Source organism: Neoarius graeffei, chromosome 18 (assembly GCF_027579695.1).
Source record: "Neoarius graeffei isolate fNeoGra1 chromosome 18, fNeoGra1.pri, whole genome shotgun sequence".
In the NCBI taxonomy this organism is placed as follows: domain Eukaryota; kingdom Metazoa; phylum Chordata; class Actinopteri; order Siluriformes; family Ariidae; genus Neoarius; species Neoarius graeffei.
This window is the reverse complement of record NC_083586.1, coordinates 21,745,079-21,760,834: the sequence shown is the minus strand read 5'-3', so window position 1 is coordinate 21,760,834 and position 15,756 is coordinate 21,745,079. Positions and strand designations below refer to the sequence as shown.

The 15,756-nt window shown below is 41.1% G+C and overlaps 1 protein-coding gene across 1 annotated transcript in view; it reads right to left on the bottom strand.

Annotated features, from left to right (window-relative positions):
* Positions 1-5,261: 5,261 nt before the first annotated feature.
* The window catches only part of mief2 (mitochondrial elongation factor 2), a 35,346-nt gene continuing 24,851 nt past the window's right edge, over positions 5,262-15,756 (bottom strand). The window contains exons 3-5 of the mRNA XM_060898545.1: positions 11,229-11,376; positions 10,694-11,019; positions 5,262-6,853 (exon numbers count right to left, since the gene is read on the bottom strand). Coding sequence (XP_060754528.1) covers positions 6,068-6,853; positions 10,694-11,019; positions 11,229-11,376 — 1,260 coding nt within the window. The 3' untranslated portion in view covers positions 5,262-6,067. The remainder of the gene's footprint in view (positions 6,854-10,693; positions 11,020-11,228; positions 11,377-15,756) is intronic.

Below are 15,756 nucleotides of genomic sequence, written 5' to 3'. Positions count from 1 at the left end.
ACTACACATGGGTCATCCAAGTGTGATTTAAAATTAAACGTCTTAATACTATAATAATTTGTTTCAAGTAATTACTTTAGCAGTGAATGGGGCCAGTTATTTATTTATTAACTACACTACTGTTAAAGTTTGGGGTCACCTAGACAATTTTGTGTTTTCCATGAAAAGTCACACTTTTTTATTTCCCACCATAAGTTGTAAAATGAATAGAAAATATAGTCGAGACATTTTTCTGGCCATTTTGAGCATTTAATCGGCCCCACAAATGTGATGCTCCAGAAACTCAATCTGCTCAAAGGAAGGTCAGTTTTATAGCTTCTCTAAAGAGCTCAGCTGTTTTCAGCTGTGCTAACATGATTGTACAAGGGTTTTCTAATCATCCATTAGCCTTCTGAGGCAATGAGCAAACACATTGTACCATTAGAACACTGGAGTGAGAGTTGCTGGAAATGGGCCTCTATACACCTATGGAGATATTGCACCAAAAACCAGACATTTGCAGCTAGAATAGTCATTTACCACATTAGCAATGTATAGAGTGGATTTCTGATTAGTTTAAAGTGATCTTCGTTGAAAAGAACAGTGCTTTTCTTTCAAAAATAAGGACATTTCAGAGTGACCCCAAACTTTTGAACAGTAGTGTATGTAGTTAGCTAAGCCAACTACAATAAAATTAGCTAACGGTAGCTAATAGTAATTACTTGTAACTTTCTGACAAGTAATCTACTCACTCTCAAGGTAACCTAAACATAATCAATTTTTTTCTAAGGTAATGTTAGAACAATTGAAAAACATTACTTGCATGTATGAGATGGGCAAAGGGCGCTGTGCTGAGCTGTGAAATGTCTGACACAAGCACAATTCACAGCTCCCACCAAACGCTGGAGTAAATGCATGCGGGTCGGTTCTGACCCATGTGTGTAAACTTGATGTAGAATTACAAAAGCTGTGCTTGCTCATAACTTAAGAAAGGAAAAATAAAAATGATGATTTGTGCTAAACAAAAACAAGATATTTACTGCATATTTGGAAAAGTAAATGACAAAATGAATCTATTTCAAAAGTATATCATAGAAACACTCAGCCGTACATGAAATAACCTGGAAAATGAATGCAGGTCGTTTTTGACCCATGTTGTGCATTAGAAGGGTCGTGATACAAAAAGGGATTTTATTCAAAAAGTAAGAAAGGAAGAAATATAATAAGGATGTATGATGATCAAAAACAAGTTAATTGAGGAATACCTTGAATACTGAATGATGGAATTAATTTATTGCAAAGATCTAGAAGATAAAAACTCAGCCGGGTCACTTTTGACCCATGTTTTGCATCAAAGGGTTAACACAGATTCAGTCTGAAGTTCCCTCCGTTGAAGTTTTCTACAACTTAAAGCATATTAAAAGTAAGATGTGAAACATTAAATTTTTTTTTAAATATATATATTTTAAATAATACACTATTATTCCTGACACTGATATCAGTCTTACAAACCCCCTGCTTGCTCTGATTTCCTTAGTTCATTAAGGGTTGTTTTACAATCAGGGTCCGCAAGCTAAAAATCACATTTAACGCTTATTATCTTCAATATCAAAAGGCTTGACTAAATAAACTTGGTTGTTTATTGTAGCCCTGTGATAGCTCTATTTACCATGCAAACAAAAATTTGGTGATAACGTTATTTTTGGTGAATGTATGGCAATATGTGTCATATTTAGCAAAATTACTTGGGTCATTTAGAAAAAGTGCTTTTTTGACCACAGGTAGCTCCAAAAGGGATGCACTTACATCATTCTTTATACCATAAAACACATATTTGGTTCCATATCATTGGAAACATAGTTAAGTTTTAATGTTGAATGCCAGTAAGTTTTCAGACTATTTTGATCAAATTAGTATGTAATTGTGTAAAAAAAAAGTCCTCTCCGAGACAGCTAATTTTTCAATATAAAATAACATATCTAAAATGATGATTTTCATCCTAAAATGTGGTCAAGATACTGGGACATAAATATTAGAGACAACTAACACAAAGCTTACAGCCTTATATATAAAAGCGCTATGGAAGTAGTGGATTCTGAATTGTCAAAAAAAAAAAGTCCTCTCCGAGAATCACTTCATTAGTTTCTCCCAGCCCTGCTTAAAGCTCCACTTAATCTTCTTTATCTTATAGCAGATTACACAAAACTACCATACACACACGTCAAAAAATTACCTGAAATCTGTTCTTTAACTCGTCCTTCACTTAAAAACGGGTACAAGAACCAGTTTGAATTTTGGACCCCTGTGACACAAACTTTGTCCCCTGATTGTAAAACAACCCATAACAGATGTGAATAAATTCATTACGTACTCTGATATGTACATATCGATGATCCCTTAAGAGCTAAGGGACCGTCAACAAATTACACTTCATTTTCCATTGAGTCATGAGAGACCAAGCAAATACAAGGAGAAAGAGTTCACAACATAACAGACCAGAACTTTTTTTAAACCAATCTGATTCAAAGCAAAGGGAAATCTTGTGATATCATTATTAAAATTGAATTTCAGGATGAAATCCTAAGCAAAAGGAGTGTTTTTTTTTAATGCAAGACAGGCTCCCAACCCTACAATATGTTAGTGTTCTCATTGCTCCAACATCTGATTCGGCTAATTAAAATCAATTAATTTTGTTTATTTAATTTGCCATTTTAGCATCTATGGCTATTTTACAGCCAAAGGAGGTAAAAATAAATTTTACACAATTTTTTTTTTTTTTTTACATCAATACTATGGAATCAATTTTGTGCCAAAATGTTCATACAATACTTTTGAAATATCAAACAAAAACGACAAATCAAAATACAAAAAAAAGTCAATTTTTTTAGACTGGCAAACAAATTATTCGTGTAATCGTGCAAAATATCAGTCTATTACTCTTCAGAAACCTTTTATTTTTGTGCCGCGTCTTTCTCAGTTTTGTTTGACGTAATTTATTTTGGTTGCGATTCCAGCTCTCTCGTTTGCGCTCCCTGACTTTTTGCTTGCAGTTTTGGCACAAACTTCCCGTGTGGGTGGGCTGTCCAGGAATGCATTCCCATTGGCTAACTTGTGTTTGACTGACAGCTACACTCAGCCATTCCCTACTCGGATTCTGGCGGACTGTTTGACGAGTGACCGATCCATTGACGGTAAACAGGGATGGAGTGGACTTCAGTGGCGACTATGATACTGAATTTACACTTTGTTGAATTAATTCAATATCATAGTCGCCACTGAAGTCCACTCCATCCTTGTTTACCGTCAATGGATCGGTCACTCGTCAAACAGTCCGCCAGAATCCGAGTAGGGAATGGCTGAGCGTAGCTGTCAGTCAAACACAAGTTAGCCAATGGGAATGCATTCCTGGACAGCCCACCCACACGTGAAGTTTGTGCCAAAACTGCAAGCAAAAAGTCAGGGAGCGCAAACGAGAAAGCTGGAATCGCAACCAAAATAAATTACGTCAAACAAAACCGAGAAAGACGCGGAACAAAAATAAAAGGTTTCTGAAGAGTAATAGACTGATATTTTGCACGAATAATTTGTTTGCCAGTCTAAAAAAAATTGACTTTTTTTGTATTTTGATTTGTCGTTTTTGTTTGATATTTCAAAAGTATTGTATGAACATTTTGGCACAAAATTGATTCCATACAATACAAGTTAGAAAGTGTAAAACTTTTAAAAGGTGGGACCTTGGAAAAGATCTTTACAGCATTATCTTAATTCTCAGGACCTCCAGTCAACAAAAAAAACCCGTGCGAGTCTAGAATGTCTTGACTACTTGATCATGTCTAGATGAAAAAGAAAATATATTATGTCACACTGTTAAGAAGAGACTATTTCATATAATTTGTTATTAAGACATTCATCCCATTCAGATTGCCATTTATCAGGGAAATAAGAACACAATACAGGTTTAATATCTGAGGCAGGGGTTTGACATTCAGTAATCAAATCAATCAATCAATCAATTAACAAACCTGCCATGGTGAACGTTTAAGACATGAACTAATACTGAAGACGACTCACAAAATTATAAGTACAGAGCCTTTTATCAAACTAGAAATCATGTCTGATAAATGTTCCACCGAGGCTGTGACTATAACCCAGGACTCCTTGGTTAAAGCATAATCACGACACCTGACTCAGTCAAAATAACTTTTTATTCACTTAACAGGGACATGATTTGTAATGATTTCCAGACCCTGATTTATTACAACCATTAAGAGAAAATACTCATCAAAAACACATTTTCAAACCTCATGAGAAATAAAAACAGACCAGAACAAGCCTCGTCACTTTGAGGTCGTTTACAGCAGACGTTTTATTGCATTTGTGCAAAACGAGATAAAACTCACAGTTCTGGTCTGGCGTTCATTTAACGTGCCATCTTTAGAGCACATATCCACGCTCGGTAGATTATGAAACAATAACCCTTAAAGCTTAAAGGAACAGTCCACTGTACTTCCATAATGAAATATGCTCTTCTCTGAATTGAGACGAGCTGCTCCGTACCTCTCCGAGCTTTGCGCGACCTCCCAGTCAGTCAGACGCAGTCAGACGCGCTGTCACTCCTGTTAGCAATGTAGCTAGGCTCAGTATGGCCAATGGTATTTTTTGGGGCTGTAGTTAGATGTGACCAAACTCTTCCGCGTTTTTCCTGTTTACATAGGTTTATATGACCAGTGACATGAAACAAGTTCAGTTACACAAATTGAAACGTGGCGATTTTCTATGCTATGGAAAGTCCGCACTATAATGACAGGCGCACTAACACCTTCTGCGCGCTTCGGCAGCGGATTGATACCTGCACTCCTGTTTTTTTTTTTTCTCTCCCCCGCCTCCCCTAACTTCCGTCAATACAACCAACGTGACCACCAAGACAAGTAGCCTGCGGGGGAGAGGGGGAAAACAGGACTGAAGGTATCAATGCGCTGCCGAAGCACGCAGAAGGTGTTAGTACGCCTGTCATTATAGTGCGCACTTTCCATAGCACAGAAAATCGCTACGTTTCAATTTGTGTAACTGAACTTGTTTCATGTCACTGGTCATATAAACCTATGTAAACAGGAAAAACGTGGAAGAGTTTGGTCACATCTAACTACAGCCCCAAAAAATACCATTGGCCATGCTGAGCCTAGCTACATTGCTAACAGGAGTGACAGCGCGTCTGACTGACTGGGAGGTCGCGCAAAGCTCGGAGAGGTACGGAGCAGCTCGTCTCAATTCAGATAACAGCATATTTCATTATGGAAGTACAGTGGACTGTTCCTTTAACCTCCCTGCAGCCCAGTTTATTCGTGCAGCTTTATTAAACCCTGCATCAGTCGCTCGCTCACACACTGAATAAGTGTCTCGTGTTGGATCAGTCGACAGCTGAACGCACTGAAAACGTCTGAGACACGTAGAAGGTTCTGCTTGAGCGACTACACACAGACATCCTGCTTTAAAGGTGCAGTTTGGAATTTGTTCTCCACATCAGATCAGACAGACAACGGAGGATGAAGTTCCTCAAACGATAGAGAGAGAGAGGCGCTATGATCAATCAGCACCATCATGCCTGAAGAAGCCGCCGCCTCACTAACTGCTGAACGAAACCGTTTTGGTGTCTGGAGAAAAGATGACAACTTGAGCGCCAGGTCTTTAGTGCTCTTTAGGAAAATATTGATAAGAAGCTGGAATTCATTCGCTGCTTTTGCCCGTGATGAGACGTTCTTTCTACTGCCCGAGTTCAACAATTCCCAAGTTTCGTTTTTGTAGCTGTCCCATGAGCTTGTTTCATCCTACGCCATCCTCCTACTGGACGATTTCAGATGAAACGAACACTGCTGTCGGCCGTCTTTGGTCACAGTGGCGCCAAACCAACCACGTCACCACCAAGGTCAACTCGTTACCAAAGAATTATTTAATGAGGTGGTCTTTTACGTAAAGCCGATGCGAAAAAAAAAAAAATTACAAACTGCACCTTTGATCTAGAAGAAAGTAGTGCGTGTCTCTCGTGTATATATATAAATAAAACGCATGTGTGTATTAGAACCACGCCTTGTTATATGAGCAGTATCTCGGGTTCGCTCACGGCACAGTATAGCATGAAGCCCATCTCATCAATGTCGTCCTCGGTGAAGCCTTGCAGCAGGTTCACAGCAGGTTTAAAGTAACTGGGAAGGAAACCTGTCTCCAGGTAGCCAATCAGCTCCGTGATGGCCTGCTGGAAGCGATCAGCGAACGCCGACTCTGACCAATCAACCTCCTTCTCGCTCATGTGCAGGATGACGTTACCGAGCTGTGCGCCGGTCAGCTTGTGGAGGGCGGGGCAGTTCCGACACACAGCCTTCAGCGTTTTGAAGCACTTTCTCCTAACGCCTGACTCCTCGTCTGATTGGTCGAGATTGGCCAATCGAGCCGTTTCACTCGTGTACAGGCTCTGGTACCACACGTAGTCGAACGATCCGGTGATTTCTGGCTGCGCTGTTAGTGACACGTCGCCTAAGCGCACGGTCGGCAGAATGCTAATAAACAGCTGTTCTTCGTCGAAATTTCTACTTTCACTCGGAGCTCGGATCTCCAGCTTTAGGGCGGGAGACCCGAGCACCGGGCGCACCTCACACTCCAGGGTTCCGCTCAGCGATGGCCAGTTCATGAACTCCATTATCGATTTGCGCAGTTGCTCGGCAACGAGCTGAGACGACAGGTACCCGCCTAGGAGGTGCCTGTCCCAGTAGCTCCGCCCACGTGGGAAAAATTCAAGGTTTCTTCGACGCAACATGCAGTACTGAGGATGGCCGAGAAACGTGTCCTCTCCGGCGATCGGGGTCCACAGGCTCGGCTCCAGCTACACAAACACACAGGCAAAATCATACAGGCTTTATATTCATATTTAAAAATATTCTCAAAAATTGTAATCAGGGCTTTGAACCGGTTCAAGGAACGAAAACGAAAACCGGGAACTTTTTCTATTTCACATGGAACAGAAACGAAACCAGAAACTTTATTATTTTTTATGTTCCGGAACAGAAACGCTTATTAAAAATAATGGTAACCGGTTAATACCGGTTTCTATTTCGTTCCTCAAAGTTTCCGTAGCCTACAAATAAAAAAGTCATTCTTCTCCTGCGCAAGTTTCTATGACCCGCTGGGGTTCACTTCCTGTGTGACGTTCGCTGACTGAATGGAGAGAGCGGGAAGGTGGACTGCTATCACGTCTCCATGTGATAATAAGTGAGTAATTGCATTACTGAGTGTCTGAGCAAAGAAGAGCCTGAACGATGCAACCTCCCTATTGGCTGTTTGTAAAAATGTATCATCAGTTGTTGCCCCTCCCACGGGAATCATCGCGGGCTCGAGAGACGAGACCTGACGAGTTAGTTCGTTGGTAGCAGAACAAAACGTCTGGACACAAATCGGGTTTTCAGAAAACGAAAGAAAATAAACGGAGGGTCGAAAATACAAAAAAGGAGGCAGAAAATGCAAAACGAGTTTTAAGGTAGGACAAATGGTTACTTTTCTGAGGCAGCCCGCCGTGGCTGCAGGCTTTCAGTTGTGTCATTGAATGTTTACTTTTCTGAGGCAGCCCGCCGTGGCTGCCTGCAGGCTTATTTATTATAGCCCATTTAGTTAAAATAGTTGATATAAAATGTTTATAGTTATAGTTATGTGATGGTTGTCCTGATTTAGACTGGGGTTTGTTTGTTTTTTTTTGGGGGGGGGTTGCGCGATGTTGCACCCGGGTCCAGATTAGGGCAGAACCGGCCCTGGCTACATTTCAGGTGTAGTTTGTTTTATGTATGTATGTACTTGCATAGATGTGTACTTGGCCTTCCAATATGGCGCCTAACAAAATCTCGCGGCGCGGTGACGTCATGCGGTAGCCCTCTATAGGGCCTGACTAGCCTTTGGTAACACACTAAACGAATTCTCTTTCATTTTTGGCACTTTTTCTGTTTGTGTAGATGGGAAGACATACTGAGAATCCAAATCGCCAACATTTGAAATAATAATTGTTTTGAATTATTTCTTGTCTTATTTAATGAAGGTTGTAATAGAATTAGCCTACATTTGGCTTAAGCTGGATGAGACAGAGACATAATTTTATAGCCATTTGTTAAACAGCTAACAGGGAACGTAATTAATCGTTCCGGGAATGAATTTTTTTTGTTCTAACCGGTTCGGGAACTGCTATTTAATGGTGGAACCCAAAACCGGAAACGTTAAAATTCCGTTTCTGTTCGGAACGAACCAATAGGAAAAAAATTCTGGTTCAAAGCCCTGATTGTAATGCAGAACAATGAACTGTAAAAACACAAACGCCACAGTGCTCTTGATTTCTCAACTCTGATTGGTCAGGCATTGATTGTCTAGAACAGCAGTGCTGAAAGTAGGTCCGGCTACGAGACAAATCACGTGTATATTAAACGCACTCGTTTTAATACGTCATAGTTTCTATAGTAACAGCTAATTGCATGCGGAGCGTCCGTCAATGATACTGTACCGCTTTCTGTCACAAGGTGTTTAACATTTATGGACGGAGTCTCCAGCGTTGGCGGTAAAGCTGTAACGTGTTAAAGTGGCATTCCACCATTGGATGTATTCTTTGGCATAAAATACGACAACATATATAAACGGTATCACTAGATAGAGAAATCTTTTAGCTTCAAAATGATATATCAAACAATTTTTTGACAACGACAAGTATATTAATTTTGCGACCAAAGTCACCTACCCTTTTAATTTCCGCGCGGTAGTGAAACGTGATGTCATCGGCAGGTTCCCCTTCTTGTGTACCACATCACGTATCCTACCTCTTGGGTTTGTCCTACCAAGCCTACTGCGCATGCACGACATCCAGGAGGGTAGGAAAATTCAACAGTAGCTTTGTCCTACCGATCAGCTGGGCTGATAGAAAATCGGTGAGTATTTCACGCATTTGCCGATTTTTATGTTTTGTGCGTATTGGTCGAGTCTTTGGCCGAGTCAAATAATTTGTAATGACTTGTTGTGAATAATAAAACGGTCTGCATGAGAACTTGCTAATTGTAATGGCGTCATGTGTTCTGCGCATGCGCGGTAGGCTTGGTAGGACAAATCCAAGAGGTGGGATAACTTTACAGAACACCGACACATGGTACACAAGAAGGGGAACCTGCCGATGACATCACGTTTCACTACCGCGCGGAAATTAAAAGGGTAGGTGACTTTGGTCGCAAAATTAATATACTTGTCGTTGTCAAAAAATTGTTTGATATATCATTTTGAAGCTAAAAGATTTCTCTGTCTAGTGATACCGTTTATATATGTTGTCGTATTTTATGCCAAAGAATACATCCAATGGTGGAATGCCACTTTAACACGTTTACACGTCAATTAAGATCATGCTGTACAAACGAGTCTAAAACTGAGATGTTTACGATTTACACACTGACATACTGTTGTACGGAAGCCAAGAGAGGCCCTTTATATAATCCTTTTTTTTTTTTTTTAATTCACCTTGTTATCCCGAGATAACGACAGGCTTTCGTCTAAACGGGGGAACAGGGGCGCTGCGCCCTCTTACTCTCGGCGTGCGCCCCCTTACCGACTCCGTGAAAACATCCCAGCAACACCACGTGACAATGTGTCTGATCATCAAATACGTTATAATTGCTCCAAAAAATTCCAATCATAGTAGATACACCGCCAGACGGTGCAAAAACAATCCGAATTGGCGTTTTCCAGACTGAGGCGCCATGTTGTTTAGTTGTTTACTTGTCGCGGCTGCTCTCGTGAGACTTGTAGAGCGAGATTTCTCGAGACTGAATGACCTTTCACCCACCAGCGCGGGAGCTTTTGACAGAAGTAGTTCGCGAGTGTTTTTTGTTGACGCTTGGGCATTTAAAGATGTCATCCCGCGGCACGAAGCGGAAGAAAGCCGAAGACTGTCCGGAGCAGAAGAAGATTACTTCTTTCTTTTTCAATGCTGACAGACAATTTGTTACAATTTCCCTCTCAGATAGCCTCAGAATGTCCCATTGGAGCCTCAATTTTTCAAAGGCTTCGCACAGCGGGGGGACAACCGGCACCATCCCCCCCACTTCGCTCCCTCACCATGGTGAGCGCCCTCATACTAAATTTTTCTAGAAAAAACCCTGAACGACATGATTGAGGATCTCGAGAAAACAAAATTATTTCGTGATCTCGAGTAAACAGCTGAGAAATGGTTCATTCAGGTGCACCAAGAGACTTGTGATATGCTGACTTTGGGGCTATTTCTCATTCTGTATAGACGCAACTTTGGTCATTAGAATGTCTGGAATAATCGATCACCTAATAAGGCAATATTTTGATCAGGGGTTGACACAGGGAGAGATTGCATTAAGTCTTTTAATAAGGGATAATTTCAAAATTAGTCCGCGGCACCTCCGCAGAAGACTGGCCCGGCTTCGTCTCTACCGACGGAGATACAGTAATCCAGCTGAGATCATGAAATAACGGTTTTGTTTTCTCGAGATCTCAAATTAGTTGTGTTGTTTTCTCGAGATCCTGAATTAATTATGTCGTTATCTCGGGATAACAAGGTGAAAAAAAAAAAAAAGATTATATGAAGGGCCTCTCTCGGCTTCCGTACTGTTGAGTATGGGAACGTTATTTATAGTTCATGGACTGTGGCTTTGGACACAATAAGGCTGATTCCTGCTACCTGTAGTGGTACAAGCAGGCAGGCGTGATCAGCCTTGACCACCTGGAGGTCGTCGAGTAGCGACCCCGCTAAGGTCATCTCTCCTAGGGGCATGTCGGGGTGTTTGGTGTGCAGGAAGGCCTGAATCTCTGTAGCAATGTCCAGCGCTCTCTGCTGAGCTCGGGATACTTCGCTCGTGGACAGGCACACACGTGTCCGGTAATACTGCTCCAGTCTTTCTGAGAACGTTAGCATGCAGAGGTCTAGCCGTCTGCGCGGTTGAGCCGAATCGGATCCATTCCCCTGAGTCTGGGATTGGCTTTGAGGTGCAGGCTGAGACAAGTCCGCTACGGGGGGGGGGGAGAGAACATCATCACTACAGTACTGAGGTTCATCATACAATACCTTAACGACTGTCTGGTCTTAAAATAAAATATTTAATCATTCAACAACTTGTTACACTTGTGACTGAAAGGAAGACGAGCCAGCAGGGCGAACGCTCTTTCTACACCAAAGTGAAGACTCTTTCTTGGTGAAACATACAAAGAAAACATACCTTTTTTGGTGGCCGCAGTAACCACACCCTCAATGCCCTTTTGAAGCACTTTGGGGGAGGTACTGACCAGGCTAAGCTCTTCCCAGCTGTCTGTCATCTTTTTATCAGGATTCTCTTCATCCGGAGGCCGGCCAGCGCGTTCTATCAGCTAGTACATCGTGGTGGAGTGCAGGAGAGACATTTAAGAATCGTAAGTAAATAAATTAGCATGGCTAAAACTCATTAGCTTGATCACCGGGTAAGACGAGAAGCCAGAGGCAGATTCTACCGTAACTGGATCCATTAACCACTTGCCCACAAAATCAGAAATTTTTCTTGTCCTTTTTTCAGTGAGGTAATATTTTCAAGATTGAAAATATGGTATTTGGTCTTCTAAAACAGCACGTCATTTAAAAATACACCAAGTATATCAATAAAAGATTTTTAAAAAGAATAAAATTCTATTTCTTTGACATATCCGACAGACATTTTAAAAATCCCTTTCATTATCCCTGTTGCTATCGTCAGTGAATTTCTGTCAGATGACCTGACGATAGACTCAGCCATTATGGATCTTTGGTAGTTATCGTGTGGAAGCAGGCTTTATCATTTTTGGGTGTCAACAGATAGAGTTGAAATAAATTAACAGCGAAAAAAAAAATCTATTTCGTTCACGAGAGAAGCCCACAGTTATTTTTAAAAAATGCTATCGTCAGTCAAATGCACCTGACGATAGCAGAATTCAAGCCCTCGCCACGCACATGCTGACTGACGCAAAGAGGAAATTCTACTGCGCGTGATTTTTGTGACAGCAGACATTTACTTCCGGGCAAGACTTGGAGTTCTGACAGCTAGATTTCATCAAATAAATCAAGGTAAGATTTTCAGTCAGCTATCCTGACGATAGAAATTTTTGACGATAGAAACATTGAGAATATATTTGTGCGTTCGTATTTAAATTTTTCTGGAGGAAAACTATCGTAAGTTGAGATAAATCAGAGCCGCTTGCGACCCTTTCAGCCGACAGGCCATTTCAATGTGTTATTTCCCCGCGAAAGTGACACGGTCGTGTCTGTCGTCACTGTTCTGACAATTATTGTTGATACAGTAGACCCCGCCTATTCGCGGTTCAGTATTCGCGAATTCACATATTCGCAGGATTTTATATAGAACATATCTCCTATACATTCGCGGAAATCTCAGCGATTCGCGGTCATTTGCGGCGAACATATCGAACGTTTACGCACTGCTACATTCTCGGAGCTGAATGCTCGCTCGCTATTGGCTGAAGTTTGAATGGCGGGCTGCTGCGAATGAGCGCGTTGTACAGTACAGTCTCGCGGTTCAGACTTGTTCACGTGTTGTGCGTTCTTGGTATTTTTGAATCATTTTTACGCCCTACAATGGCTCCTAAATGCTCTGCATCTTCTAAGGCTCCTGCCAAGGAACCTAAGCGCCAGAAGAAGGTAATGACGCTGCAGGAGAAGGTAGGACTTCTCGATATGCTAAAGGAATGGAAGAGTTTTGCGGCAGTGGCTCGTCACTACGGCATCAACGAGAGTACCATGCGCTACATAAAGAGCAGTTGGGGGGGGGGGGGGGGGGGGGGGGGGTTACAAGTATTCGCGATTTTGGCTTATTCGCGGCCATGTTCGGTCCCTAACCCCCGCGAATACTGAGGGCTTACTGTATTTCAATTTTGAAAATAAATTCTCTCTTTATTTCAATATTTTATTTTATTATTTGGTTCTAGTGATGAGGTATTTAATATTACTAAATTTGTCAGATTAATAATGTAAGAAACAGTTTTGTTGCTACGAGCGTCTGTCAGAATATGATGGTAGACGTTAGTTTGTCTGTCAGGTTTTGATGATAGAAACCGATGTGTTTCTATTGTCATTTAGCATGTCTGTCATGTCAGGCTTTTATTAATTAGTTACCAGGACTACTGTCCTAAAATTTACTGTGAATGTCCAAGACCCCAAATGCTACTAGAAAAACTTAATAGAATGATCAAAATAATCAATTCAGCAATTTAAGGAGATGGGACTTAACTGGCCTCTGTTATGGTAGAATCTGCCCAGAGTCATCTATATCCCCCGCCCTATATACTGTACCAACTTTCAAGACATTGTGTGTCACATTTTTCAAGTTCTGCTGCAGGAAACCAACAATCCACCAGACCTTTGGTCCAGGGGAGCTAAAAATGTAAATTTCAAAAAGGCACATATACTGTACATTACTTAATCAGCACATATACCAACTTTCAAGACCATACCACTCATAGTTTTCGAGTTCTGGTCCGGAAACAAAACCTAAGACTAACCTGAGAGACTAAGTCTGAAATTGTTTCTATGGAAACATGAAAAATTAAAATCTCAAATTTCTTAGTATGAAAAGGCACATCTGCATCACCTTGTTAACATGTACACCAAGTTTCAAATCCGGATCATGAATAGTTTTGGATATATGCTCCGGAAACGAATATTGCTCTTAGAAACTAAATCAAAATCTATTTATGTAAAAATTTGAAAAATACTTTTTTTTTCCCCAAAAAAAAATCCAAAATGGCAAACACCAGTTCACATGTTGCTTGATATGTACAGTGGTGCTTGAAAGTTTGTGAACCCTTTAGAATGTTCTATATTTCTGCATAAATATGACCTAAAACATCATCAGATTTTCACACAAGTCCTAAAAGTAGATAAAGAGAACCCAGTTAAACAAATGAGACAAAAATATTATACTTGGTCATTTATTTATTGAGGAAAATGATCCAATATCTGTGAGTGGCAAAAGTGTGTGAACCTCTAGGATTAGCAGTTAATTTGAAGGTGAAATTAGAGTCAGGTGTTTTCAATCAATGGGATGGCAATCAGGTGTGAGTGGGCACCCTGTTTTATTTAAAGAACAGGGATCTATCAAAGTCTGATCTTCACAACACATGTTTGTGGAAGTGTATCATGGCACGAACAAAGGAGATTTCTGAGGACCTCAGAAAAAGTGTTGCTGATGCTCATCAGGCTGGAAAAGGTTACAAAACCATCTCTAAAGAGTTTGGACTCCACCAACCCACAGTCAGACAGATTGTGTACAAATGGAGGAAATTCAAGACCATTGTTACCCTCCCCAGGAGTGGTCGACCAACAAAGATCACTCCAAGAGCAAGGTGTGTAATAGTCAGCGAGGTCACAAAGGACCCCAGGGTAACTTCTAAGCAACTGAAGGCCTCTCTCACATTGGCTAATGTTAACGTTCATGAGTCCACCATCAGGAGAACACTGAACAACAATGGTGTGCATGGCAGGGTCGCAAGGAGAAAGCCACTGTTCTCCAAAAACAACATTGCTGCTCGTCTGCAGTTTGCTAAAGATCACGTAGACCAGGGGTGTCAAACCTGATCCATAAAGGGCCGTGTGGCTGCAGGTTTTCATTCCAGCCATGCAGCAGCACCCTGATTTGGCTTATTCAATCAACTGACACACCCACCCTTTAATCAAGGGTGGGTGTGGCTGCAAGTATTTGACTGTGTGAAGACAGTTCAGTTGATTGAATGAGCCAAGTCAGGTGTGCTGCTGCATGGCTGGAATGAAAACCTGCAGCCACACGGCCCTTTATGGATCAGGTTTGACACCCCTGACGTAGACAAACCAGAAGGCTATTGGAAAAATGTTTTGTGGACAGATGAGACCCAAATAGAACTTTTTGGTTTAAATGAGAAGCGTTATGTTTGGAGAAAGGAAAACACTGCATTCCAGCATAAGAACCTTATCCCATCTGTGAAACATGGTGGTGGTAGTATCATGGTTTGGGCCTGTTTTGCTGCATCTGGGCCAGGACAGCTTGCCATCATTGATGGAACAATGAATTCTGAATTATACCAGCAAATTCTAAAGGAAAATGTCAGGACATCTGTCCATGAACTGAATCTCAAGAAAAGGTGGGTCATGCAGCAAGACAACGACCCTAAGCACACAAGTCGTTCTGCCAAAGAATGGTTAAAGAAGAATAAAGTTAATGTTTTGGAATGGCCAAGTCAAAGTCCTGACCTTAATCCAATGGAAATGTTGTGGAAGGACCTGAAGCGATCAGTTCATGTGAGGAAACCCACCAACATCCCAGAGTTGAAGCTGTTCTGTACGGAGGAACAGGCTAAAATTCCTCCAAGCCGGTGTGCAGGACTGATCAACAGTTACCGGAAACGTTTAGTTGCAGTTATTGCTGCACAAGCGGGTCACACCAGATACTGAAAGCAAAGGTTCACATACTTTTGCCACTCACAGATATGTAATATTGGATCATTTTCCTCAATAAATAAATGACCAAGTATAATATTTTTGTCTCATTTGTTTAACTGGGTTCTCTTTATCTACTTTTAGGACTTGTGTGAAAATCTGATGTTTTGGGTCATATTTATGCAGAAATATAGAAAATTCTAAAGGGTTCACAAACTTTCAAGCACCACTGTATACAAAGTTTCATGAAAAACATCTTCAGTAGTTTTAAAAGATATGGCCCGGAAATGAAAATGTGACCAGACGGACAGAAC